This window comes from Pyrus communis, chromosome 4 (genome assembly GCF_963583255.1).
Source record: "Pyrus communis chromosome 4, drPyrComm1.1, whole genome shotgun sequence".
NCBI lineage: Eukaryota > Viridiplantae > Streptophyta > Magnoliopsida > Rosales > Rosaceae > Pyrus > Pyrus communis.
The window spans coordinates 7,110,220-7,134,299 of record NC_084806.1 but is presented as its reverse complement, the minus strand read 5'-3'; the positions used below and the strand labels follow the sequence as shown (position 1 = coordinate 7,134,299).

Genomic DNA, 24,080 nt, shown 5'->3' with positions numbered 1-24,080 from the left:
ATCATTTCACATACACTTCTCTTCTTCTTCCCTCCTAGGGAAGGAAGAAAGAAGACTTGGTAGTTTTTGGCGGTGAGGGTTGTTTTGGTAATTTGGGTGGCTGACTGGTGGGTATGAATGGTATAATTGGTCATTATCACATTCATGATGGATTCCCTTCTTTTACGTGTGCACAACGGAATTAGTGCATTCCATAATTCCGTTCCTTTATTGCCTCCCCTTCGAATTGAGTATTTTTTTAGGATTCTTTTTATGGGAATTTTGAGAATTCTCTAATCACGGTTGTTCATTGTAAATTGTGTGGTCAAAAATCATTATAAATTTTTTATTTAAAATTAATATAAACAGTACATAAAGAAAACTGATCTTACGATGCACGATAAACGAACATAATTGAAGGATATCCGGAATCCTCATAAAAAGAATTCGGAGAGGATCCTCTTTCCTCCCTTTCCCCGTCTCAGATTTTTCTTTTTTCGAATCTTCAGTCAACACTTTCAATTTTCTAATTTGTATTTAGCTATTAGCTAAGCTCATTCCTCAGCTTTGGGGTCATTTTGGTCATTTGGGCCTCTAAATAAGTTTTTTTTTTTTTTTTTTTTTTTTTTGGGGGTGGGTGGGGGTCCATCGTACGATTGGGCTCCAAACGAGACCCAAGTCTGGAAATGCACCGAGTCCAGAAGAATCACCATCAAATGAATACACATCACCCTAGAGCCCAGAAGAATCGCAACTAATGAACACACATCACGGTGTTAAATTGTTAAATGTTTTTTTTGTCAAACGATAAGTTTTGTTAGATTAGATGTTAGATTAGTCATCGATGGGGTTCGAACTCACCCTATCATGCAAAGGCTTAACTCCTTTCCACCACTGTGGTAAAGGGCTACTTGCTTAAATTGTTAAATGTTAGAGAGAATGGTAATCGATGGTGATCAAATCTGCACCCGAATGTATAAATATTATTATTTTTCTCAACTATGGTAAAGCGCTATCTACGAGAATTTCTATAATGTTGAAACTTCAAAGTGTGCAAAACAGCAATAGTATAAGTTGGCTTTAGAGAAAAGAACCCTTTGCAGCGAAAAATGGATCAACAAAGCCAAAGGAAATTGGTATCTGCTTTTTTAGTGTAGTCATTTCACCGATGATTCCTCCTCTAATGAGTCCAAATTCAAATAATTTTAGCTTGCACTCCTAAAAAAATTGTGAAGATTTATTAAATTCGATGAGGATTTCAAATAGATAACAAGATTGAAGGGTAGATTTCAAAGAGATGAAGGGCATGAGGTCCAAACCCAATCCAGCATTTTGTGAGATGCATTCAAATCCAACACCAAATATGGCTTTCCCCTTGTTGTGTAGACATTCAAGCAGGCCTGCTTATTGCACAAGCACATTCACGCTATGAACCCACTTGAGATAATATGTTCGAAATTGCTAATGCAGGAAACACTTCTATATAAGCTTAGGTCATCTCCAACCGATGGGTTCAGAGGGTCGAAAATAGTCCGAAAACCATCTCTAACTGAGGGCTAGGTCAAAGGGCTGTGGAATCTGAGAGGGCCCCACAGAATCGGAGAGGGCTAGAGGGCTGGCCAGAAAATATAATTTTCTTTTCGGTTATAACCGACAGGATTGTTAGATTCAATTTTTTTTATTATTTTTTTTGGTTTTTTGGGCCTTTTTTTTTTTCAAATTCTTAAAAATTCTATTTTTTTTTTCTTATAAATACCTAAACCATTCATTAAATTTAAATTCTAATTTTTTTGGTTTTTTGGGTCAGTTATCGTTGTAGTTTTTAAATTTAAGTTGTTGGATTTGAATTTAAGTTGTTGTAGTTTTTAAATTTAAATAATAAATTATGTTTGGCCCTATGACCCTTTGGCCCTCGGTTGGAGAAAGTTTTTTGTGGCAGGGCTAAAACGAGCCCTCTAATCCTTTGGCCCTCGGTTGGAGACGGAGGCAAATATGACATTGTACTATTCATTAAAATGTTAATATATTAGAGAATCTTAGAGAGTCAGATGGTTAAAACAAGTCCTCTAGCCAACCCTCGGTTGGAGATGACTTTATATTCCTAGAGCGCTTTTATTAAAAATTTAACCTTCTTCAAAAAACAGCGGTTTTATAACCCACAAAACTTAAACCTTTTTGGTCAAATACTGTCAGGAACGCCTATGATTATCAAATAACAGCTCGTTCCTATGATAAGGAGTCAAACATGCCCTTAATAATAACATAAACTTTTCACCAAACTGCATATATATAACCCACAAGAAATAGAATGTTCAAAACACAAACTGAATTTACCTTTGACTGTCAAATTATGCAGAGTGTCCCATGGATTGAGGTCATAGACAACACCTTCAACTTCCTTTTCACAGCAGTAACCAAACAATTTCACCAAGTTTGGATGACCATTCACAGTCGAATGTGTCAAAAACTCAACTTCTTCCGGCAACACAAACTAAATCATCAATTCGGTAAACCTCCAAAACCCAAAAAGTTAATTAACTTTTACAATTACCTTAATCATCAAAATCTCATCATGCATGCATGAGTTTGCTGCAGCCTGCTGATTTTTCATCCCATATTTTTACATCTCGAGCTTCATCTGTTCCCGTAACCCTTGCTTAATCCGTCTTCGATATGATTTAAAAACTGAGTAAATCCAATTTAGTTGTTCTGGTTTTGAAATCATTGGTGCATGCTTTCAAGTCCGCAGATGTAAAGACTCCAATGTTTTCTGCAGAATCCATCAGCCATAGATAAAAAAATTTAGATGACCAAAGAGCACAAAAAATATAGAAAAATAGCTACCAGGCTGTTTTTATATATATATAATAGCTAGTCAGCTGCCTTATTTTTGCTCTATCCCAACTTCTAAATATAAAGACCAACCATATAAACATTGAATTACCACGAAAGCGTACCTGATTCCATTGCTAAGGAGCTGAAGAGACGTTATGTTATGTTGCTCTATGTCGCAGAAAGCCTGATGGAAGGCTGATACAACCGTGTTGTATACAATTATGTATAGCAAAGGCTACAACAACTGTATCCTAATAATGTAAACTCCAAACGTCATTAAATTCGGCTCAAACCAAATCTGAAGTCATTAATTATTGTAATGTACAATTTCCCTAAGAGCATTCCGATCCATTCAATTTTCGCAAACATAAAATTTAAGTTCTTTTTTCACATGCCAACAGAATTTGCCACTTGAAGTTGAACAGCTTGCGAATAGCTTGTGACAGAAACATGATTTAACAAGTTCTTACCAACCAAAAGACCATGGAAAATCTCACCCTCACTTGTTTTCTAACAACATTTCCTTATTTAACTCACAAATCCCATCTTAATTTTCCTTTAAAGTCACTAATCCAATTGCAAATCTCATAACTTCACTAATTTCCCTACCACTAGCTCCCGGCAGATATCCATCATGGGAACTTTTGTGCAGAACTCAGCCCAGGAGGATGAACATATTATCAGAAGCCAGTCCCAAGTGTCCGAGTGCCTGATAACATCACGTTGCAGAATTTGTGCTCCAAAATGCGGAATTATACGCTGGAAATGTTGCATTCGTGGAGGCTGTGACCGGAAAGAAAATTACCCACGGCGACGTGGTTAGAGACACAGGGTGGTTTGCTAAGGCCTTATGGTCTCTTGGCCTTAAAAAGGGGCAAGTGGAGGTGGTTGTTCTCCCAAATGTAGCAGAGTATGCCATTGTTGCCTTGGGAATAATGGCTGCTGGCGGGGTATTTTCGGGTGCAAATCCGTCGGGGCACGCATCTGAAATTAAGAAGCAGGTTGAGGTTGCCGATGCCAAGATAATTGTAACAAATGGTGCAACTTATGAAAAGGTAACGCTTTCAGATCGTAATCACATTAATTCTTCTATTTTGAATAATGCAGGCATTTATGATCATAATTCTAAGTCTTTTAAGTTGAGAATTTGAGATGATCAGGTAAAAGCTTTTGGGGTGCCAGTAATTTTGCTTGGAGAAGAAGTTATTGAAGGTGCTATGAACTGGGAAAACCTACTTGAAGCAGCAGACCGTTCCGGAAACAGAATTGATGAGGAGCTGCAGCAGACTGATCTATGTGCCCTTCCCTTCTCATCAGGCACAACAGGATTGTCTAAGGGTGTAATGCTGACTCACCTAAACCTAGTAGCGAACCTCAGCTCCACGCTTTTTGGAGTAACGCCAGACATGATTGGTAAAGTAACCGTGCTAGGCCTAATTCCATCCTTCCACATCTATGGGATCACTGGAATATGTTGTGCCACACTTCAAAACAAGGGGAAAGTGGTAGTGATGGGAAGATTTGAACTTCGCAAATTTCTTAACGCGTTGATCCCACACGAGGTCACGTATGCACCCATTGTGACACCGATCATTTTGAACTTCGTTAAGAATCCAATTGTTGATGAGTTTGATCTTAGTAAGCTCAAACTCCTAGCTATTATGACTGCAGCAGCTCCTCTTGCTCCGGAAGTCCTCAACGCTTTCGAAAACAAGTTTCCCGGCGTCCAAGTCCAAGAGGTGACACATTGTGACAAGACACTTCATTTGTAACAAAAAATTATGTTTGTGCTGATTAGTTGTTTTAAATTAAATGCAGGCATATGGACTGACGGAGCATAATTGCATCACACTCACTGAACACGCAGGACCAGGTCTTGTAGCAAAGAAAAACTCAGTAGGGTTTCTTCTTCTGAATTTGGTACTCAAATTCATTGACCCCGACACCAGTCAATCCCTACCGAGAAACACTCGCGGTGAAATTTGTGTTTTGAGTCAATGTGTAATGCAAGGTAAAGGATAGAGATTTACATCAAAATGAATAAGGCTTTTTTATCGCAAATAGTTTCTGTACGGTTCCAAACTGACTATCGACACAATGGATGGCTTCACGCTGGAGATATTGGCTATATAGATGATGATGACAACGTCTTTATTGTCGAACGGATCAAGGAATTAATCAAGTACAAAGGTTTCCAAGTAAGATGGAATACTTATAACTACTCCAGATTAATTACACTAATCCACATTGCAATGTAATTGCTTGACTAATTATGTATGCAACATCTGAAGGTGGCTCCTGCTGAACTTGAGGCCATTCTTCTATGTCATGCCTCAGTTGAAGATGTAGCAGTAGTCCCGTAAGTTGATTTCGATGAATCAAAACAAAAAGTTTTGCTGTTCTTGTTTAGATTCTTTGGTAGAAATTTTTTGTGCACGACGGTCTTCCTTTGTCAAACAATGGACTTTGTATCCACAATGCATGAATAACATATCGATATGCTTTGCTATGGACTGCGTTATCTACTTATGTCATCGGCACTTTTTTCAGGCTGCCGGATGAAGAGGCAGGGGAGATTCCAGCAGCGTGTGTTGTGATAACAGCTGGTGCAAAAGAGAGTGAGGAAGAAATAATCAACTATGTGGCCTCGAAAGTTGCACAATACAAGAAGGTGAGAGTGGTGCACTTTGTGGACACAATACCAAAGTCACTCTCCGGGAAGGTCATGAGAAGGCTTGTCAAAGAGAGCATGATAGAAAAGAGCAAAGGCATCCAAGCTCCACTGCCTTAGCTAATATATCCACAATTTAATTGCATGTCCAAATTAATAATTAATTACACAGATCATGGTTTAATTTAGGTCGATTGCTGTTGAGATGTGATTAGCAAATCAATCACTATTAAGATTATTTAACCGGTTTAAAATAATTAAGTCAAACGCTATCATACGATCACGTGGTATCATAAATTTACTCTTGTTATGATACGTCTCTTTTCACAAGTGACCAGACACTAGTGAGAGGGTGGCCACCGACCAGGCCATGGAACAAGGAAGTCGAGGACAGTGGGGGTATAAAGCAAATGAGGTTACACTTGGTCTGCACGAGCACACGTACCCTGTTGCAGGATCACACATATTTGCTCCCCAAAGAAAAGTTCCCACTTAAAAAATGAACACATCTTGGCAACTTTCTCTTGCACAGCATGATATTATGCATGATATACAAGTAAAAATAATTTATTAAAAATGAATAATTATATTATAAACGGTGTCATGCATGAAGTTCATCCCACTCAGTGGAATATAGGCCAATCATACCAAAAAATAATTCACTCTGAATAACTCACAAGACAAATTTAATCAATCACTCACACATGAGTGGAGCCACTAAGAGACTCCAGTGGTTCCGGGCTCATTCTGACTATGTTGTAAGAATTTTTTTGTTGGCCTCAAGCTTGCAATTGCCGCAAGATATGAGAAAGAAGATGGATTGTTGCTCATCACGTCGTGGTCTTCAAATTTTAACAATTTTGTTGTTTTGTCTTTGTAGTTTAATGAAACAGTAAGTTAGTAAATGGGGGTTTAAAATAGATTTTAATAATACTTCTAAAGCAACCTAATCATCTATATTTACAAACCTCCTTTTTGCCCTCCCTCACATAGAATCCTGACTTCTCCACACATACTAGATGGAGAAAATATTTCAACAATGTTATAACTTTTTATTTTGTCCTTGAGTATGAGTTCTTGATGACTCGAAAATGATTGTGAAAAAATTATTCGCACTCCTTGAGGATGTACATTGGGACCAAGGTGGTTTTAGAACCATTTAGAGTTCAGAAAATATACATATGAAGGTCTTCCGAGGATCTACCGAATGTTTGATACAGATTCTTTTACAACCAACAAGTGTTTGATATAATGCATGCTAGAATGTTAAGTCTATATATGTTGACTTGTGGACAACATAATTTGGTTAACGATAATAAGTTCGCCAAGTGTTCGGCAAAATACCTTACTGAATAAACTATATTTTTTTTATGCACCTCACTTCAAATCCTAAATTCCTCACTGCTCGCAGTGTAAATAGTTCCATTTGAATGAACTAATTGCCACTCTTTTTATTATTCCAATGCGTACGCGGCGTCCGTTGATTTGATATTTTGAAAACAATGAACACCAAATGGCAGAAAGTAATGAACAACATGTGCCCTTCTCAGCATGAGATCTTGAAATTCGATTTAATTAATTTATCGGATTAGTTAACTAATTGTTTCCATTTGCCAACCTCAATCCACACGAACTTACTATTTATTACACACAACTAGGTTTAGCCAAAATTAATTAATTATATCGCATGAATATTTAAACACATACTTGTGCAAACAAAACCAAACCCAACTCTCTCTCTCTCCAACCAATAGATTATTCTTACTTTCAATCCCATCCCATGTTGATTTTATGTATCTTAAACTAAATTATTAATTATGAGTATCTTAAGTTAAATTATGATTTGGCCCAAGTCCTAACATGGGGTGGAGATGTACTCGATTCTTTGTGTCTAAAACACACAAATTAAGATATCTATACCGTTCAAGAGAGAGAAAGAGATCTAAACTGTTTAAGTTTTTGAGTCTTTGTAAAGTGGGATAGTAAAATGAACTAATAGAAAATGTACAATTAAAATTGAGCGGTTAAGATCTTTTGATCTGCATGCTTCAAACACAGACATCTAGAATGGATCTCGAGTCCCTAACATGGGGACGATCTCTAATTTTATTTTAGTATTAGCAGTCATATTGTAAATTAGTCCAAGTTGTTAGTACAAGACACATTCCTAAGTTTACTTTCCTTAATCTAACCAAAATTCTCAATTAAAGAAGGCTTCACATGACATTGGTAACGTCTTTTGTGGTAGATTATTATATAACCACACTCCAAGTCTCCAACCATAAAAACATGTATGGGATGGTAAGTTTTATATTATCTTCCATTTCAATACTATCAATAATAAAATACAAGTAAAATAATGTAGTGTGTGATTTAGATTGACCATAACAGTCAACTTCATGAAGTCATAAATTGACACAATAAAAGCTAGGTTTTTTCATTCAAAATGGTCATTGAAATTGATATAATTTCTCATTTTCATCTGTAAGATTTAAAATCGATAAAAGTGGTCCATGAGATTGTCTACCGTCAATCATTTTGTGAGAAATCTCTGTTAAATTGAGGGTATTTTTGTCAAATCAACCAATTCCTTTGAACGGGTAGTTTTTCAATCTAACAAAAACTTTTTTACAGAATAACTAAAATAATTGACAGTGGACAATCTCATTGACCACTTTTATCAATCTTAACTCTCAAGAATCAAAATAAAAAGTTATGATAATCTTATGAATTATTTTAGCTAATAAGTCTAAAAGTTGTAAGTTAAGAATACTATTCGCACTAAAGCTCATCAATTTGAGCTGCTTTTTCAGTCATGAATCAATAGTAAAGAGTCTCGTTAAATCCCAAAACGAAAAAGGGAATGATAAAACAAGAGAAATGCTAAAGAGACTGGCTCAAAGTAAAAAATTTTACGATTATTTTGTCATTTTATAACTTCACGTTAATTTGTATGTTAATATTATGAAAAAACATGAAGTGACAAACATGAGTGAGGGGAGCGGGTGTGAGACTGTGCCAAAAAGTTTGATATCTCACTTATGTAATGCTACATGTACTATCTATTTGCACCGAATTTTTAGAGAGAAAGAAGAGCTTGTGTTCTCATCCTTTCCCCAAAAACAACCCTTAATTTTATCTTTATGATATTGATAGAGCCCATTATACAATTAAACGGTAGAAATAGCATTTTTGATCTCACGCACAAAAACAAAAATCACACAATATAAGTGTGAGACCGAGTGAGGGAGCAAGTGGCGGTACTTCCTCTCTCTCTCTCCCTCCTTCCTCTCTCTCTCTCTCTCTCTCTGGGGTCAATTTTTAGGACCAAAGATTGAAACTTTGGAAAGGGAACGGACGATTGATGCTAACAAAAGCTTTTCCTTCTTTAATACCCCAAAAGCAATCTCCTCTGCAACCTCCCCAAATCACCATGTAAGTTTTACTGATTACAACCTCAGCTCGCAATCATTTTCCATTTTTTTCACTTTTCTCCTTTTTCCCTCTGCACTTGCAGCATTTCATGGTATAAAAGTTGGGTTTTTTTGTTTTTTATTTTTGTGCTGAATGGAATCAATATGTATGTTGTATGTTATATGTTGGAAGTTTTGGGAAACGATCAGTAGCTGCGGTTGTGGTTGTGCCGATTTTAGATTGGTATGTATTTTTGGGGAAACAAGAGAGCAATTATGACGATCGAAGCTGCTGGAATTTCTAATTTTGGAATTATCAGTTTTAGATTTTTATTTCTTTCTTTCTCCCTGTATTAATCTGTTTCCAATAATAAGAGGTCCAACTTTATTGGGAACTGAAATTTTATTTTGTATTTTCTCATATGTATTGTACTGGAAAATTATTGAGCTTCTTTGGTAATATGCCTAAAAGCAATTTCTTTGAGGGGTCTGGTTCCAGATTTTTTATAATTAAAATAAAAAAATTATTGGGTATTTAGTAAACAAGATTTTAGGAAAATAAAAAAGAATTAATCTTTCTTTTTGGGATTAAAACCCCATTTGATTAAGATATTGAGCTGCTTAGTTTGATGGGTGATCATGGTTGTTGACTGGTGCCAATTTCTTGGTGACCAGAAAGGAAGAGGCTTTGAGCTTTTACTTTTTATATTTTTGATACTATTGATATTAGGGTAGGAGGATTCAAGTTTCGAGACCTCGGCCATGGACAATGCTCTTAAGCAACTGAGCTACGAGGCCTCTGCAAGAGGCTTTGAGGTTTGTTGGAGGAATGTGTGAATTGCAGAGCAATGGACGTTGAAGTGTGAAATATTGGTTGATAGTTGATAGGGTGTAGTGGGTGGGGCTTATTTAATGGCCGACTTTAGATTGTGACCGTATTGTATATATGAATGATTGAGCTAAAGGTCTGGAAAGTACAAGGTATGCATGTATAGGTGACGGTAACAAGTTACAGTTGAAGAAAGAAAACAATTATTGGAAATAATTGAAGAGAGTGGGAGAGATGCAGAGGTAATGTCCATGTATAATCTTTTATAAGGGTGGTAAATTTTATATGTGGTCAGAGGATAAAAATCCAGGTTAGCATGAAATTTACCTCAAAATATTTGCAGGGGAATGGGGAACGGTTGACAAACTTACTGGAGGTTCAGGTTTTGTAGTAAGTTTGTGAATCGGTGGGGCTTGTTAAAAGTACTTGACTGAGAAGAAATGACTTGGACGTGTGGAATACAATAGGTAGGGTTCTGGATTTATGTATTCCGTGCCTTTTGTCTTCGGTCAAATGGAGTAAATGGCGATTATTGCAGCTGTGTGTGGCTGTGTGCCTTAAAAATCTGGCAAAATTTATTAGCTTTAGAAGGATGGTGATTTATAGGTACTAGTTATAGCTGCGAAAATATTTACAGGGGTTGGAAAGCTGTTTATCTGCTGTGAGATACTTCTTTCGCTTATGTATTGAATTGTTTGATCTGCATTTTTAGAACTTTGTGGTTGTTCAGATCTGAGCTGAAGTAGTTGCACATTGTTCTTCAGTCTGCAAAGATTTACTATGTTTGCTTCTTGTTTTTATAGTGTTTATTGATTAGTTAGTTGACATTGTACTGTATTGATGTTTATTGATTAGTTAGTTGACATTGTACTGTATTGATCCTCCCATGTACTTTGCTACATATGTGCTTATATATTTTTTTATCTGATATTTATACGTTTGCAGAGTCTGGTGACTGGGTGCTTTTGTGTTATTTGAAGACACGATTTTGGAGTAGTTTTATGAATTCGGTGCTGATGATGGAGTGGAATGAAAAACCTCCTTCACTGTGGGATTTGGAGAACCTTTTCATGTATGGTACAAAAGTTACTGAAAATCCTAAGAAGTTACAACCAGCAGACTGGGGAATTGAAGGGGAACGAGGAATGAACTCTGAATCTTTCTATTCGACTGGGGGTGATGGGGGTAGTGGGGTTTCTGGCTCTGATTTGGGAGATGGTTCATCTAAGAGTTCGAAATCAGCTTCTGTCAATTCTTCAGTCGAGGAAAGTAAGAAATCCAATTTCAACTTAGAGGCTTTTGAAGGTTTCCCGAAGGATTTCTTTGATAAAAAGGATTCAGCTGAAGCTGAGGCCCTTGGATCTTCTCCAACTCATGATGTTTCGGCTGGCTCCGGCGAGCCATTGCTCAGTCTAAAGCTTGGTAAGCGGATGTACTTCGAAGACGTTTGTGCTGGAAATAATCATGAGACCTCTTCTCTTTCTGTTATTTCCACATCTATGGCAACAAAGACAAAGAGGTTTAAGTCTGCTGCTCAGAGTGCATTTGCATCACACTGCCAAGTTGAAGGCTGCAATCTTGATCTTTCATCAGCCAAAGATTACCATCGCAAACATAGAATTTGCGCAAATCATTCCAAATCTCCGAAGGTTGTTGTAGATGGTGTGGAGCTTCGGTTTTGTCAACAGTGTAGCAGGTAAAGCTTGGTAGAGATTCTTTGGGTGATGCAGCAACCCCGCAATTACTTGTTTTCTGAATTACAATGATGTTTTGTTTCTTTAGCAGTTAAATCAGAATGAGCTTTAGTTCTTTTCTAACATAGATCTTGATATGCATAAATCCTTTGTACCAGGTTCCATGGCCTTTCTGAATTTGATGAAAACAAGCGAAGCTGTCGCAGGCGACTTTCTGATCACAATGCAAGGCGCCGCAAACCACAGACAGAAGTAGTGAGACACCCAGCAAGGCTGTCTTCATCACTGTTCAGCACAGGTATTGGACTCACTTAAATTCTTGCTATTTACCGACATACATCAAATCATGATGTAGACCATTTTGTTGAAATCTTAGTTTAAACAGTATGTTTCTGTTTCTTTTTTAGAGTTGTCAAGAATGCAAATAAACCTACCAGGGTTTAATTCACCCATCTAATAATTTAATCTTTTGAGTGTTCTTCGACATTCACCCATCTAGTACGATTCAAGTAATGAATTTTACTGAGAACTTAGCCAACTGCAATACTGGTCATCAGGCATGCTTTTAGATTAAAGCTAATGTTAAATACTTGAAATCATATTTGTACTGCCCCGTTGCTCATCCATTAAAGTTGAGCTGGGTTTCTGTTCCGATGCAGATGGCATGAGCCTTTCTTTGGACCAAGGTCCCTATGTTTACACAAAGCATGCTTCAAATTTAACATGGGATGGCTCATGCAACCTCAAGTTTGCACAAACGAAAGAGTATTTTCCAAATCCTGCAAAAGCAGGAGGCACTGCCAGGCAGCTAAATTTTCATAACAATGGAAGTCCAGGCTCGATAAATGTGCTTTATCAGGATTCCAGTAGGCTGTCACCATCTAAGGGCACTGTGGCTGAGGTTCTTAACCGAGGTCTGTTTTACTTCAAAATGCAGACTGCCATATGATTCATGACCAACAATCAATTTTTGTTATGATTCACTGTTTGATATTTGTTGAACCTCACAGAAAAAAAGATCTTGCTAATCCCGATTTGGATAGTGTCACATCATTGTAGGTGGTGTGTAAGTTTTAATTGGTGATGTTTGCAGGTGCTGAAGAATCTATGATCTCTTTCAACCTGGATGCAACGCAGGATATTCATCGTGCTCTCTCTCTTCTGTCAACGAGTCCTTGGGTCTCAGGCGAGGGGAAATCTGTTCCACTTGATACCAATCAAAGTTATCATAACAACTCACCTCAACAGGGGATGCATGCGATGACTCAAGGTGTGCCGGCCTCTTCAGAGTACTGGCAAACTCAGCATCCATCCCTAGATACCCAAGCACACGTTTCCCACTCACACAGTAATGTTGGCAACCAATTTCAGGATCTTCATCAGTTCAAAGCGCCGTACGAGTTTGGCTATAACCCAAACCAATTCAGTTGACTCCCCCTGGGGTACTGTCCTTTCACCCGCATAACTTATCATGTTAAGGTTGGTTCCTTTAGCGGAGTTTTTTTTGTGCATTGCGTATCTGATCTTACCGCTATATTTGCTTTTTCTTTGCCTCTTGATTACTACACTGATGAAGTTTTGTGTTGAAAAAATTGTGAGATCTGAATCTCTGTTTTGAGTACCTTTTTGGTAGAGGCTGCTGATAAAAATCTGTCATTGTCTTCCAGGAACTCGGCACTGCTTTGGTTTTTCAAGGATGAAATTCCGGGGATTAGGCATATTATCGGTTGCGAATGCAAGAGCTGTGTATGCGTTTAATCTGGTGCTACCATATCTCCTTTGTTATGGCATGTATAATTTGACAATTTGTAGCAAATTGGTTCACTGTTACATTGCTTTACACATGCATTTTCTTTCATTTGTTGCGACTTGTACGTCAAATTGAAAGGGGATGTTAACATGCCCCTCCCAAAGCTCAGATTTCTTGCAACTTTTAACAGAGTGCTGTGAACCTTGGAAGGAATCCACCGGACTTTTTGTTTTCCGGTGGTCAAGGAACTTAAGAGATAGATCCCTTACCGAGAATACCATTCGAACCTGTACGTATTTCATGAGCTGCCGTCATCATTTAAAATTCGCATATATACATTTGACAACACTATCTATTCTTCTCTCTTAATAAATACTTTTAACAAATGGAAAAAACAAAACCAATTTCCGCCGGCCGATTCTTAGCGCCCAACCGCAATCACAATGCCTTGGCCGCAACTCGTACCTCCTTGCAGCCAGGCCGCCTGCACCGTTCACAAGGCCAGGCGACCAACGTTCGCCTTCGAAACGCCGCCTTCAACTGGTTGTGGGAAATTGTAAACCTGAAAAATGGGCTCGTTGCTCCCTATATACCAATGGGGAGCCAGAAGGATTGTACATATTGACGCAAAAGATTATTTTGACCAACCACGGCTTTCTGACAATTCTTTTACCTCTACAAATTTTTAGGAGAGGATCTGGCGAGAATCTTCCAATCATATTCGTTCATTGTACATCGTGCGGTTAAAAATCATTGTAAATTTTTTAAATTAAAATTGAACATAAACAGTACTTGACAAAACTAACCACACGATGTACGATAAACGGATGTGATTGGAGAATCCAGCGAGGATCCTCACTCTACAAATTTGACTAAATGAAGAAGAAAACCAGACCTTAAATTCTATTGAAATAAAATAAAAACAACTCAAGGGCCACTTTTTTTCAATTTCGCATTTATTAAACTCACCACTCTGCTAGCACAAAATCTCAAACTTTCAAACAGAGACCCAATTTGACCTGACAGAAACATAAAAACTCAGCGACGGAAAGATCTTTCATATCTAAAGGAAAACGTATTTGTTTTTTTTATTTGAAAAACGTTAAAAAGTAGAATTAGATTGAGACCCTTGGCACAAACATCATGCAGTGAGGTGTATTATGTCACTCTACTTAACTTAGATCCCGAGACCTATCATATGAACCCCCAATTTCTTTGCTGCATATGAGGTGTATTATGTCACTCTACACAACAAACACGGGGAAGGATGTATATCATGACACTGAACGGCCTGTCAAACTGTAAACATAATTTTAAAAAGGCCATAGGATTCACGACGGCCATAAGACGTGGAACCACCATATACCAGAGCCAAAGTCCTGACAGAATTTCAACAGCCACAACGAGGAAACAAGGCAAATGGGCAACTCGAAATTGAACTATAAGCAACTGACTAAAACAGAAACCTTTCTGTCCCCAACTCTTTAACAGTAAGACAATCAAACTTGGGGGGTTCATACGCTTCTAACAGAAGTACCGGTCAAACCATAGATACTTAAAAGACAGGACAAGTTGAATCAAATGAAAACCAGAAACATACGGACTACAGTAACCTTTATAGCCAACTGGTACCATATCATACGTGGTAACGTACTGACTAGAAAAGATGAATTGATTCCAAAAGCAAAGGGTCTAGCTAATAGAAACCAGAACCAACCTGTAAAACGCATGCCAGATGGTACTGGCGGACACAAAATGCATTGTACAATCCACAAAGACCATAAATACCATAGCAGTTAATACAACAACTTGACACAGATCATGATAAAGTAGAGTAACTCGATAACCGCTGCAACACGACGACAAGACTGACTTTCAGACACCCATATTGAGCAATGCTGGATGACAACTCTGGACCTTCTCAACCCTCAATTATGTCTAGTACTCACTGGAACAGTAGACAATTATAAATTAACAGATGCACTTGAAAAATACACAAGGAAAATCAAACAGCTAGAATCAAAATCCAATACAGTTTAGAAACAAAATCAAGTGCAGAAGAAAAGCTTTTAAATTGATCCACTAATAGTTCACAGCATAAGATGTATATTATGTTTGAAATGTGTATACACATCACCAAAAACAAGGATTCCAAGCAACCAATAGAAATCCAGAGAAAATATCTAATGCAACAAACCTGATTATTTTCATTCGGAGCAGGTGAAGGGGACTTCTTTGACTCGGCTGGTTTGTCCGCTCCGCAGTTCTGTCTGTTACACTTGGTTCTAAATGGATAGTTTATATTATTACATTTCTCACACTTCCAGCTACCTTCCGGCATTTTTTGTTCTGTAAACAAAAATAGTTATTGACGTTAAAAAAAAGGACAACAAAGTTAATAGAGTCAAGAACAATGAAGGGAGAAAGGAATTAATTCGGTGAGAACAACGCCTGGGATGACTTACTAGAAGTTTTGTCACCCTTTGCAGGCTGCTATAGAAAAGAACATTGCATGTCAGAAAAATTGATCCCCAAGAGAAACTTATATGTAAAATATTCAGAGAAAAGAGATACATAAATGCATGTGTGAGAGAGATTGAGTGAGAGAGAGAGAGACCTGAGATCCAGGCTTTGGCGTATTGCACTTCCTCATGTTACAAACAGTTCTAAATGAGAAGTTGACATTTCCACATTTTGGGCATGCCCAGTCATTGTCACGTGTAGCATCTAAATGTGCAATAAAGTTGAAAATTCAATGATCATTTCTATATATATTGTTTACATGATGTCCAACAACGACTAGTGATTCGAAAGGAGACTAGATGACTCACCTGTGCCCTTCTTTTGAGCTTTATCATCTGGAAGGAATCCTGGCCTTGGTCCCTGCACAGAAAATAATACATAAATTTTACCACATCCAAGATCAAGGAATTCTGTTGCAAGTTCAACAAAAGAAAAGAAATGTTTCCTCTGAACTTTGGAAAGAAATATATAGGAAAATTTGAGAGCCCAAATAGCATCAAATGTAATTAAATGACTGCGCAAAAATTGGATTAAATTATAAAATAGCAATAGGAAACATATATCAAGCAGATTGTTCTAGGGAACGAAGATGACTAAATGTGAAGAATGCAACAATAACAGTAGCTTTTGCGCATACCATAGGGCCAGGGCCCATGGGCAGACCCAGGCCAAACCGATCCATCATAGGAGGGGGCATACCATACATTCCACCTGCAAAATTAGAAAATCAAAAGAGAAACCATAAGACACTAAATCATCAAGGAATAACAGTCTCACATGGAACTTCCATAAGCAAAGGTTACAGCAACATGGGAAAACCACAACATTGTATACGGGAAAAGAAAAACTTGCTTAAACAGCGTATAAAAATCAATGTACTTAACTAATCCATTGCCCAAGTAAGAAAAAACAAAATCATCATAGGATAAATCAAGAAAAAAACAAAATCATCATAGGATAAATCAAGAAAGCGTACCATTTCCAATCATGGATCCACTAGAATATGGTGTTGGTCCAGACAAATGCAGAGGTCTGTAGGGGCTGCCTGTAGATAGGCGGCTACCGTAGTTGTAATGATATGCTGAACCCCCTGAAAATGGAACATCATAGGGAGGAACGGATGATCCATTGAAGATAGAAGAACCATAGGGTGGCACACCAAGATACATTGAGGAGGGTGCAGCAGAGCCCAGATAAGGAGCAGCAGACGTGTATCCTTGTGGGGCAGGGAAAGGCTTAGCAGCGGGTTTCTGAAATGTACAAAACTCGGATCTTAATATCTATATCTAACATAATTAACCCAACAAAGATTCCATGTCAAACACAATTATCAAAAATATAATCAGCCCAAATATACAAGTGTTCATTATAAATAGCGAAGTTTGGCAACATAAATCCCCTTTGCCGCTTGACCTCCATCTCTCTTTTGTCTTTTAAACAAAAAAGCGAAAACCAATGGACAAATCATGCAAAGTTTCAACAACAAAAATAGCAAATGGAATTGAGAAAGCGACTTCAAAATTTCAAATATGCATTATAAGCATCACACTCATCCAATTAACATAAGTATTTAGTGTAATCGTGGTCGGTGTCTTACTGAGTTATGATCCGCAGGCCTTGGCTGAGTGCAATTACGCATATTGCAAGTCGTTCTAAATGAAAAATTATCATTCCCACAGCTAGGGCAGGTCCAATCATCTTCCCTTCGACTACCTACAAACACCATATGTAGGTATAATGAACTCCGAAATCATAACACCAAAAATCATACAAATTCATTAAACCCTAAATCCACAATCAAAACTTTATGAATCAATACATGCACATTATATACAATTACAGACATTAGATTTTCCAAATAAATAAACTAAAATAAAACAAAAAAAATAAAATCATCTGTAGCTAATAACATACAAAAAACGCCACTTAGTACTACGGTCTAGTGGTATTCCTCTTCACTTGTAAGTGAGAGGTCTTAGTTCTTGCCAAATGCGAGTTTGAACCACATTATTGCTAGCATATTGTGAGGCTAAGCCCACCCGTATTCCTCTAAGTGAGAGGTCTTAGTTCTTGCCAAATGCGAGTTTGAACCACAGTATTGCTAGCATATTGTGAGACTAAACCCACCTAGTGCTATAATATCGTTTGTTTAAAAAAAAAAAAAAAACATACAAAAAAACGAATCAAAGGACCTCAATTAAAAAAATGAAAATTTGAAAAAAGGCATACCGTCGGTTCTAGCACGCTTGGCTGCTGAAGAATTTCTGTTATCAACCTGAACACAGTGATATCAAATTTATTCGCGGCTAAAAAAATTGGAACTTTCGTCCGGCGCGCCAAAATCCCTAATTTTGGCTTCCGTCGCGGTGATTTGGAAAAATCCAAAGGCAAAAATTGAAATTGAATGAAGTGGGAGGCGATTACCTGAGACATATCAACGGCGAGATATCAGATTCCGGTTCGAATATCAGAGAGGAACGCAATTTGCCCCAACAGAAACAACGGTAGCGCTGGCTGTCTGGCTGGAGGACTCGACGAAGATATTGTGAGGGTTCTTCTATACGATTATGTGGATTTGATTGGCGGGTCGATCGCAGCGCAGCGTTTTGTGTTTCCCCTTCCCCTCTCAGATTGCAAGTTCGGTTAGGATGGACGGTCCAGATGGAACCGAATCGAAGACTATTAGGTGTTTTTTTTTATCTTTTTCTTAAGTAAGTGTATATGTTCACTTTAACCATGGGACACTTTAAAGACCTTGACCTAGTGTGCATGAGGCCACGAGCAACACTGTTGGCTTGGCGACGCACATGGATGATAGTAGCTCCGATGATCATACGCAACATAGCTTTCACGTCCTCCACAATATGTCTACACGAGACACATTGTAAGATAGGTCTTGCAACATTGTGATGATTTGAAGAGAGCCGCTCTTCGTTATTAAGAATAGCAAGCGAAACTATAATTGATTAGTGAGTGAGTAAATATGTGTAAAATCGAACATGATTGTTCTAAACAAGACGGAACACCAACCTTCGAATGGTGTCGGTCCTACATATCGTGAAAGGATTCACCTCTGGCATTTGGACACGTTGGAATTAGCTCATCGGGTGGAGCACGGTCTGTCAAAATCCGCATAGGTTAGGTGCCATCGATGAATGTATAGTAAACCAAATTTTTTTCGGAATATTGAGATTGAAGTGTTTTTATCCGAGTTTATACAAGAGAAGTACATGCATTTTTCTGTCTTTGCAACGTTACAATTGGACAGAGGTTAATGCTAGCGCTCAGTCCTGCTCTGTGGACAGGCTGACATGGTATCACAGGCAGTCCTATTGACTTTTGACCGCAGGGAGTTTGGACTAATGGCAATTACTGGTGGCGCCGTTCCCAGCCAAGCGACGTACATGCTCCCCACTTACCATCAGTACAAAATAATGACCACAAGCAAGTTAAACAGTAGAGAAACTCAATTTACAGAGGTAAAGATCAACTCTTGGCTGTGAAAATTATTGTGAAGTGCCAAAAACCCTTTGACACTTCTGTTCTTTGTCAGCTGCCGCGGTGTGAGAAACAGTATGTTTTGGTGCCTTTACTTTCTCTTTGGCTTGAGCAGTTGAGCTACCCGAGGACCATTTACTCATAGAATTGAATTCCAAGGCACAAATTTATTTAAAAGTTAATTGTTCCCTGCATATACAGCACGACTCCTATTGGCGTTTTCAAAAGTTGTTTCTGCATACAGTTTTCTCCTCCTGTGATTTTCTATGTACATTTGAGCATAGCCAAAATTAGCAAAAGAACATGCTCTCCTATGCACCTGAGTTCGTCGTATTTTCTTTCCGCAATTTAGATAAAGAAACCTTTTTGATGATTCAAATATTTACTGCTTCAAATGTTTGATGATTCCGATAAATACTAATCTGCTCCCACCACAACAAATGAACATTAAACTTAGAAGATTGCCAAAGTGGGCAACTACAGCATGCAGTTCACAAAACATAGATACCGAGTCCAAGGAAACAACAAATTACCGCAAAGGCAATCAAATGTTAACAACCCTAAAAAGATCACACAGAAACGACCAACAAAAAGGACGTAAAATACTCCTCACGAGAGAACCTTCATCTTCTGATCAGATGCTAGCTAAACATACAGAGCAGGGAATGCAAAGAAAACGATGGCCACAGCCATTGCCCTCAGACCAGCATGCTGGGGTCCAAGCTTTGTAACTCCGTTGGAATTGCGGACCTTTTCCGGTGCCGATTGTTGTCCGCCAGCTCCAGTAGTGGGAGTTGCTGTTGATGATGCATTATTGATGAAGACAGCAGCCTCAGGTGAGCCCGCAGGTATGCCTAAAAGCTCTGGCCATTCAAACCACAATATTGCAAAGTCATTAATGAGGTAGGATTAAGATCTCTGTGTCACACATTAAGTAAGGTTAATTAGGAGACCCTAATCTAATAGAGAAATGCTAAGAAAACTTTCACAAAAGTGAGACTCTCGGACTCTCGGTTACTTCATGTTTTTGGCGTAATGTTTTATAATGTTGGCATGGAAATTAAAGTTAAACTGTGAGATGGCAGAGCAGAGATTTTTCAGTGTGATCAGTATATACATCACGTGTCTTTCAATGTGACCGGTACACGGGATGGTATATCACGTGTCATTATACAAATTGTGGGATATGTGTGCTTAAAAATTAATAACTTAAAAAATAAAATTTCCCACCACTCCTATTAAAACACATAGTATACCACTTGTGTTCCTGTCATAATTAAAAATTTCTCGTAGCAAAAAGTCCATGAAGAGTTTCACTTTTGAGCATTTCTCAACCTAATAAAGAGCCAATCAACTTTTTAACCTAATTAATGGCTATCTACTGGTGCCAGTGGCCGTATATATGTGAGCCATATTTCTGGTTGGTAGTTGGAGTAGTGGTGGAGCCAGGATTCATCGTGAGAATAGGCCTCACACAGAGAAAAAAATTTGAATAGTGGTTATAAAGTTACTAATGCAAAACATCATAAATAAAATTAATAATGCAAAACATCATAATATATAAATATATATCCGAATAATTAAGTAGTCAAATTTAACATATGCATAGATAATTGGGAACTTTAACGAAAAGCTCACGATACTGTTCATTTTAACGAAAAACCACATTTTTACACTAAAAAGTCAATCCTTATTCTATTCATTTTACCTTTTATTTTGTCCTTATCGTTAAAACTCAAAGTTTTCAATTCATTTTCATTAATTTTCCTTAGATAATTTTATCTATTCATAGTAATCATAATTATTCTTGACGAATTTCATATTTCGAAACCGTTGCATGATATCATCAATACTTCTATTGAAAGAATGATTAAACTCAATAGAGAGAACTAATAAAAAATTTGGAAACCCTAAAACTCAAGTACGAGGTGGGATAGAATAGAAACAAATGTTTTATAGAGTATTACAAACCTTCTTGCTCTTTATTCAATAAATTTGGGATTTGGAATGGCTAAATATACGAAATTCAAGAAGAATAGGGAATAAATATGCATGTGCATAAGTGAAAGACAATTTGTTTTTAATTAAAAGTGAATGACGAATTTTAATTTAAATGTTATTGATTTGTGATAGGGTAGTGCTATCACACACCTCTCTCAATTTTTGACCGTCGAATGAACTGAAGAAGTTCAAATGACATAAATTAACATGGGTGTGTGGAAGATAAAAAATTACATGTGGATAGCACTACCCTTTGTGATAAATGACCATTTAAAATATATACTTAATTTTTGGATGAGATATGCTGGATGAAAAATAAATAATGATTGAATTTGTTGTAATTGTTGAGAAGGGTTGCAAAGCAATAGAAATAGAAATAGAAATAGAAATAGAAATAAGTGTAATACTAATCTTATGTTTTGTAAAGATAATCTCTTTAATATTACCCGCAAAGGAAATTTTTTAAAAATCCAAACTTCAAATTTCCCAATTTTTTCTTCACACTCTCAAGTGGTAGGATCCACTCAACATTTTCCCCCATGTCACATATTACCAAATGAGTTCATATTGCGGAGAAAATTTTCATTATGAACGGAACACGGATAATTTATAACATGTTTTTATATAAGTGGTTAAAAAATTTATTTTTTAAGTTATTAACTTTTAACACACATATCCTATCACTTACATAATGATATGTAATGTATCATCCTGTGTTTCGGTTACACTAAACAATCTCTAAGAATATGGGACTCCTGTCAGAGACTTGGAATAAAAAAATTTGACAAAACACGGTTTATGTTCTAGCATCACCTACTTTATCAATCATATTATTTTGTTACGCAAAACTAAATTGCATCGCTTTTAACAAATGAAACGACTAGTTTGATTATTTAAGAGAAGAAGAAAACTGAATTTCATAGATCAAATGATCACTGATGGGGTTGCTTGTTTTCCTTTTTCTTTTTCCTCCTTTCCGTTTGCAATTTTTGTTGTTATGTTCATTTAAGACGTTAAGAGGTAATATGCAATATCCCACCATCATTAACTAAACACAAATCCACACTTACTAGTTACTATATAGATTTGGTCCTTCCAAGCACTGCATGCACCTTATTTAACGAAGTATATTAGGACAAGTCCTTGGAACTACTATCTATGAGTATCCCTCCCAATTGTAAGTGAAATGTCCTAAATTTGACTCGCTCACAAGTTTAATACCTAGTTACAAACTATTTGTGATTTAACTTAGTCCAAATCCAACTCAAGATTTGTATTAAAGAAAAGTAATATATCAAGACAGGCATGTAAACCTAAAATGATACCGTTCTAAAACTTACTAGGGCAATCGGAGGCAGTGGCGTTTTTCAAGCTGCATGCAGTGGGGAGCTGAAGCAACTTGGCCACCTGAACCCCCATCTTCTTAATCTCCTCGCTCCCGCTGTTCGCCTGCTGCATGACGTAACACAGGCACTCCGGCTGAGTCTCCCTTATCCCCTTCACCGAATCACAGCACTCCTTCGTCGGCATCTCCGCCTTCCCTGTCGCGTAGCTCAAGCACACCGCAACCTTCTGGAACTTGTCGCTGCACTTCTCCGCCACCGTTGGCGCTGCCGCTCTGACGTCGCCAACAGAAGCGCAGGCGACGAAAACGGAGAACAACACCGCAATCATTTTCCTCGTCATCTTCTCAACGAGCTATTTCAAGAATTTTGTATTTTCTTCTTTGCGTGTGAGATTTGATACTGTGTAATAACAAATTGGCTGGTAAGAGGTAACGATATATATAAAAGGGAAATCTTAAGAGTAGGTCTTGTATAAGTAGCTCATTTAATGAAGGGGAGTTGGGTGTTGAGTACTTTCAATCTGGACCGTCCACGTCAGCTTCGGGTGGCATCGACCATTGTGATGTTTATACAATGGCCAATTTTGTTTTACGAGGAAAAATGTTAGATAGACCATATTTTGATATCACATGCATACTACTTAAAATAATAAATGTTGTATACGCTTTATATCGATTAATGAATCTATCTGATAATAATAGAATGTTAGTTGTGTGCATTATTTACAGCATCATATGTTACGCGAATGTAATATTTCTAGCATTACTCCTTTATGATAAAGGAGATTTGCATGCAACGAAGACAATTAAAGATCTGTAGGGAGACAAGTTTTACACACTTATTTTTAAGAAAAATTAATGAAAATGACTTGAAAACTTTGAGTTTTAACAATAATGACAAAATAAAAGGTAAAGTGAATAGTACCAGGATTGACTTTTCAATGTAAAAATATAATTTTTCGTTAAAATAAACAATAAGCTTTTCGTTAAAGTTATTTTTTTACTTTTTATATATTTTTACTATTTCCTCCTATCATATAAGTTAGATCTCTCTTGTTTTTCAGATGGACTTTAAGACGTTATGAACGGAGGCCCATTCGGGTAGTTGGGCCGCATTTAATAGCTTCTAATGAAGTGAGCTGTAGGAATGTGCACTTGACGAGATGAGGTTTCGCTTTTGGTGAAGTGAGCTGTAGCCTTTGACCACGTGGAAGCTCCGTGATGTGCGAGATTCGAGGGTTCAAATGCTTTCCTTCTCGGGAGTCGTTCAATGATCCAACGGCTCAGACTAAAATACGACAGCAACAATGATTGATGATGGGCCCCTAAAGGCCCAAGAAATGTTAGGCTATTGGTGGGGCCTAAGCTAAGCCCATGTTCACATGAAAGTCGGAACCCCGCAATAATTATGTCTGCTTTCCTCTCAAATTGAAAATGGATCGGTTCCGTTCATTTTATACAAAAATAAATAAAAAAATAAAAAAATAAATTAGTATATGAATTGAACTATACCGAGCCATGCTTACATATTTTATTTTTTGC

At 37.4% G+C, this 24,080-nt stretch overlaps 3 protein-coding genes and 2 pseudogenes across 8 annotated transcripts; 2 read left to right on the top strand and 3 right to left on the bottom strand.

Moving 5' to 3' along the window:
• Positions 1 to 1,059: 1,059 nt before the first annotated feature.
• On the bottom strand, positions 1,060 to 2,762 carry LOC137732597 (serine/threonine-protein kinase PBL13-like; annotated as a pseudogene).
• Positions 2,763 to 3,395: 633 nt separating this feature from the next.
• Positions 3,396 to 5,609, top strand: LOC137730637 (4-coumarate--CoA ligase-like 1; annotated as a pseudogene).
• Positions 5,610 to 8,779: 3,170 nt separating this feature from the next.
• On the top strand, positions 8,780 to 13,279 carry LOC137730809 (squamosa promoter-binding-like protein 2). Of its 5 annotated transcripts, none has more exons than XM_068469787.1 (6): positions 8,780 to 8,920; positions 10,708 to 11,423; positions 11,580 to 11,719; positions 12,081 to 12,335; positions 12,515 to 12,900; positions 13,089 to 13,279. In XM_068469787.1, the coding sequence occupies exons 2-5, from the start codon at positions 10,729 to 10,731 to the stop codon at positions 12,850 to 12,852; spliced, it is 1,428 nt and encodes a 475-aa protein (XP_068325888.1). In that variant the 5' UTR covers positions 8,780 to 8,920; positions 10,708 to 10,728; the 3' UTR covers positions 12,853 to 12,900; positions 13,089 to 13,279. The 5 variants fall into 5 exon arrangements, with proteins under 5 accessions (XP_068325888.1, XP_068325886.1, XP_068325885.1 ...); XM_068469785.1 differs by having other exon boundaries at positions 10,675 to 11,423; XM_068469784.1 differs by lacking the exon at positions 8,780 to 8,920 and adding an exon at positions 8,931 to 9,011 and having other exon boundaries at positions 10,675 to 11,423.
• Positions 13,280 to 14,757: 1,478 nt separating this feature from the next.
• On the bottom strand, positions 14,758 to 18,276 carry LOC137730811 (ranBP2-type zinc finger protein At1g67325-like). 2 transcript variants are annotated; one of them, XM_068469788.1, is made up of 10 exons: positions 18,119 to 18,276; positions 17,924 to 17,969; positions 17,292 to 17,407; positions 16,671 to 16,944; positions 16,332 to 16,405; positions 16,003 to 16,054; positions 15,789 to 15,898; positions 15,637 to 15,664; positions 15,369 to 15,520; positions 14,758 to 15,119 (listed from the first exon to the last, which is right to left on the bottom strand). In XM_068469788.1, the coding sequence occupies exons 1-10, from the start codon at positions 18,125 to 18,127 to the stop codon at positions 15,117 to 15,119; spliced, it is 864 nt and encodes a 287-aa protein (XP_068325889.1). In that variant the 5' UTR covers positions 18,128 to 18,276; the 3' UTR covers positions 14,758 to 15,116. The 2 variants fall into 2 exon arrangements, with proteins under 2 accessions (XP_068325889.1, XP_068325890.1); XM_068469789.1 differs by having other exon boundaries at positions 15,637 to 15,661.
• A 1,334-nt stretch (positions 18,277 to 19,610) lies between these two features.
• Positions 19,611 to 22,948, bottom strand: LOC137733020 (non-specific lipid transfer protein GPI-anchored 1-like). The gene is made up of 2 exons (XM_068472248.1): positions 22,534 to 22,948; positions 19,611 to 20,055 (listed from the first exon to the last, which is right to left on the bottom strand). The coding sequence occupies exons 1-2, from the start codon at positions 22,877 to 22,879 to the stop codon at positions 19,838 to 19,840; spliced, it is 564 nt and encodes a 187-aa protein (XP_068328349.1). The 5' UTR covers positions 22,880 to 22,948; the 3' UTR covers positions 19,611 to 19,837.
• Between the last annotated feature and the right edge of the window lie 1,132 nt (positions 22,949 to 24,080).

Coding starts and splice junctions, on each gene's coding strand:
- LOC137730809 (XM_068469783.1), top strand. CDS start 9,053: ATGGAATCAATATGTATGTTGTATGTTATATGTTGGAAGTTTTGGGAA. Junction 11,424..11,579: donor TTTTGTCAACAGTGTAGCAG/GTAAAGCTTGGT, acceptor CCTTTGTACCAG/GTTCCATGGCCTTTCTGAAT. Junction 11,720..12,080: donor TTCATCACTGTTCAGCACAG/GTATTGGACTCA, acceptor GTTCCGATGCAG/ATGGCATGAGCCTTTCTTTG.
- LOC137730811 (XM_068469788.1), bottom strand. Junction 15,665..15,788: donor CGCCAAAGCCTGGATCTCAG/GTCTCTCTCTCT, acceptor TCTTTTCTATAG/CAGCCTGCAAAGGGTGACAA. Junction 15,521..15,636: donor AAAGGGTGACAAAACTTCTA/GTAAGTCATCCC, acceptor TTTTGTTTACAG/AACAAAAAATGCCGGAAGGT.
- LOC137733020 (XM_068472248.1), bottom strand. CDS start 22,879: ATGACGAGGAAAATGATTGCGGTGTTGTTCTCCGTTTTCGTCGCCTGC. Junction 20,056..22,533: donor CACTGCCTCCGATTGCCCTA/GTAAGTTTTAGA, acceptor TTGAATGGCCAG/AGCTTTTAGGCATACCTGCG.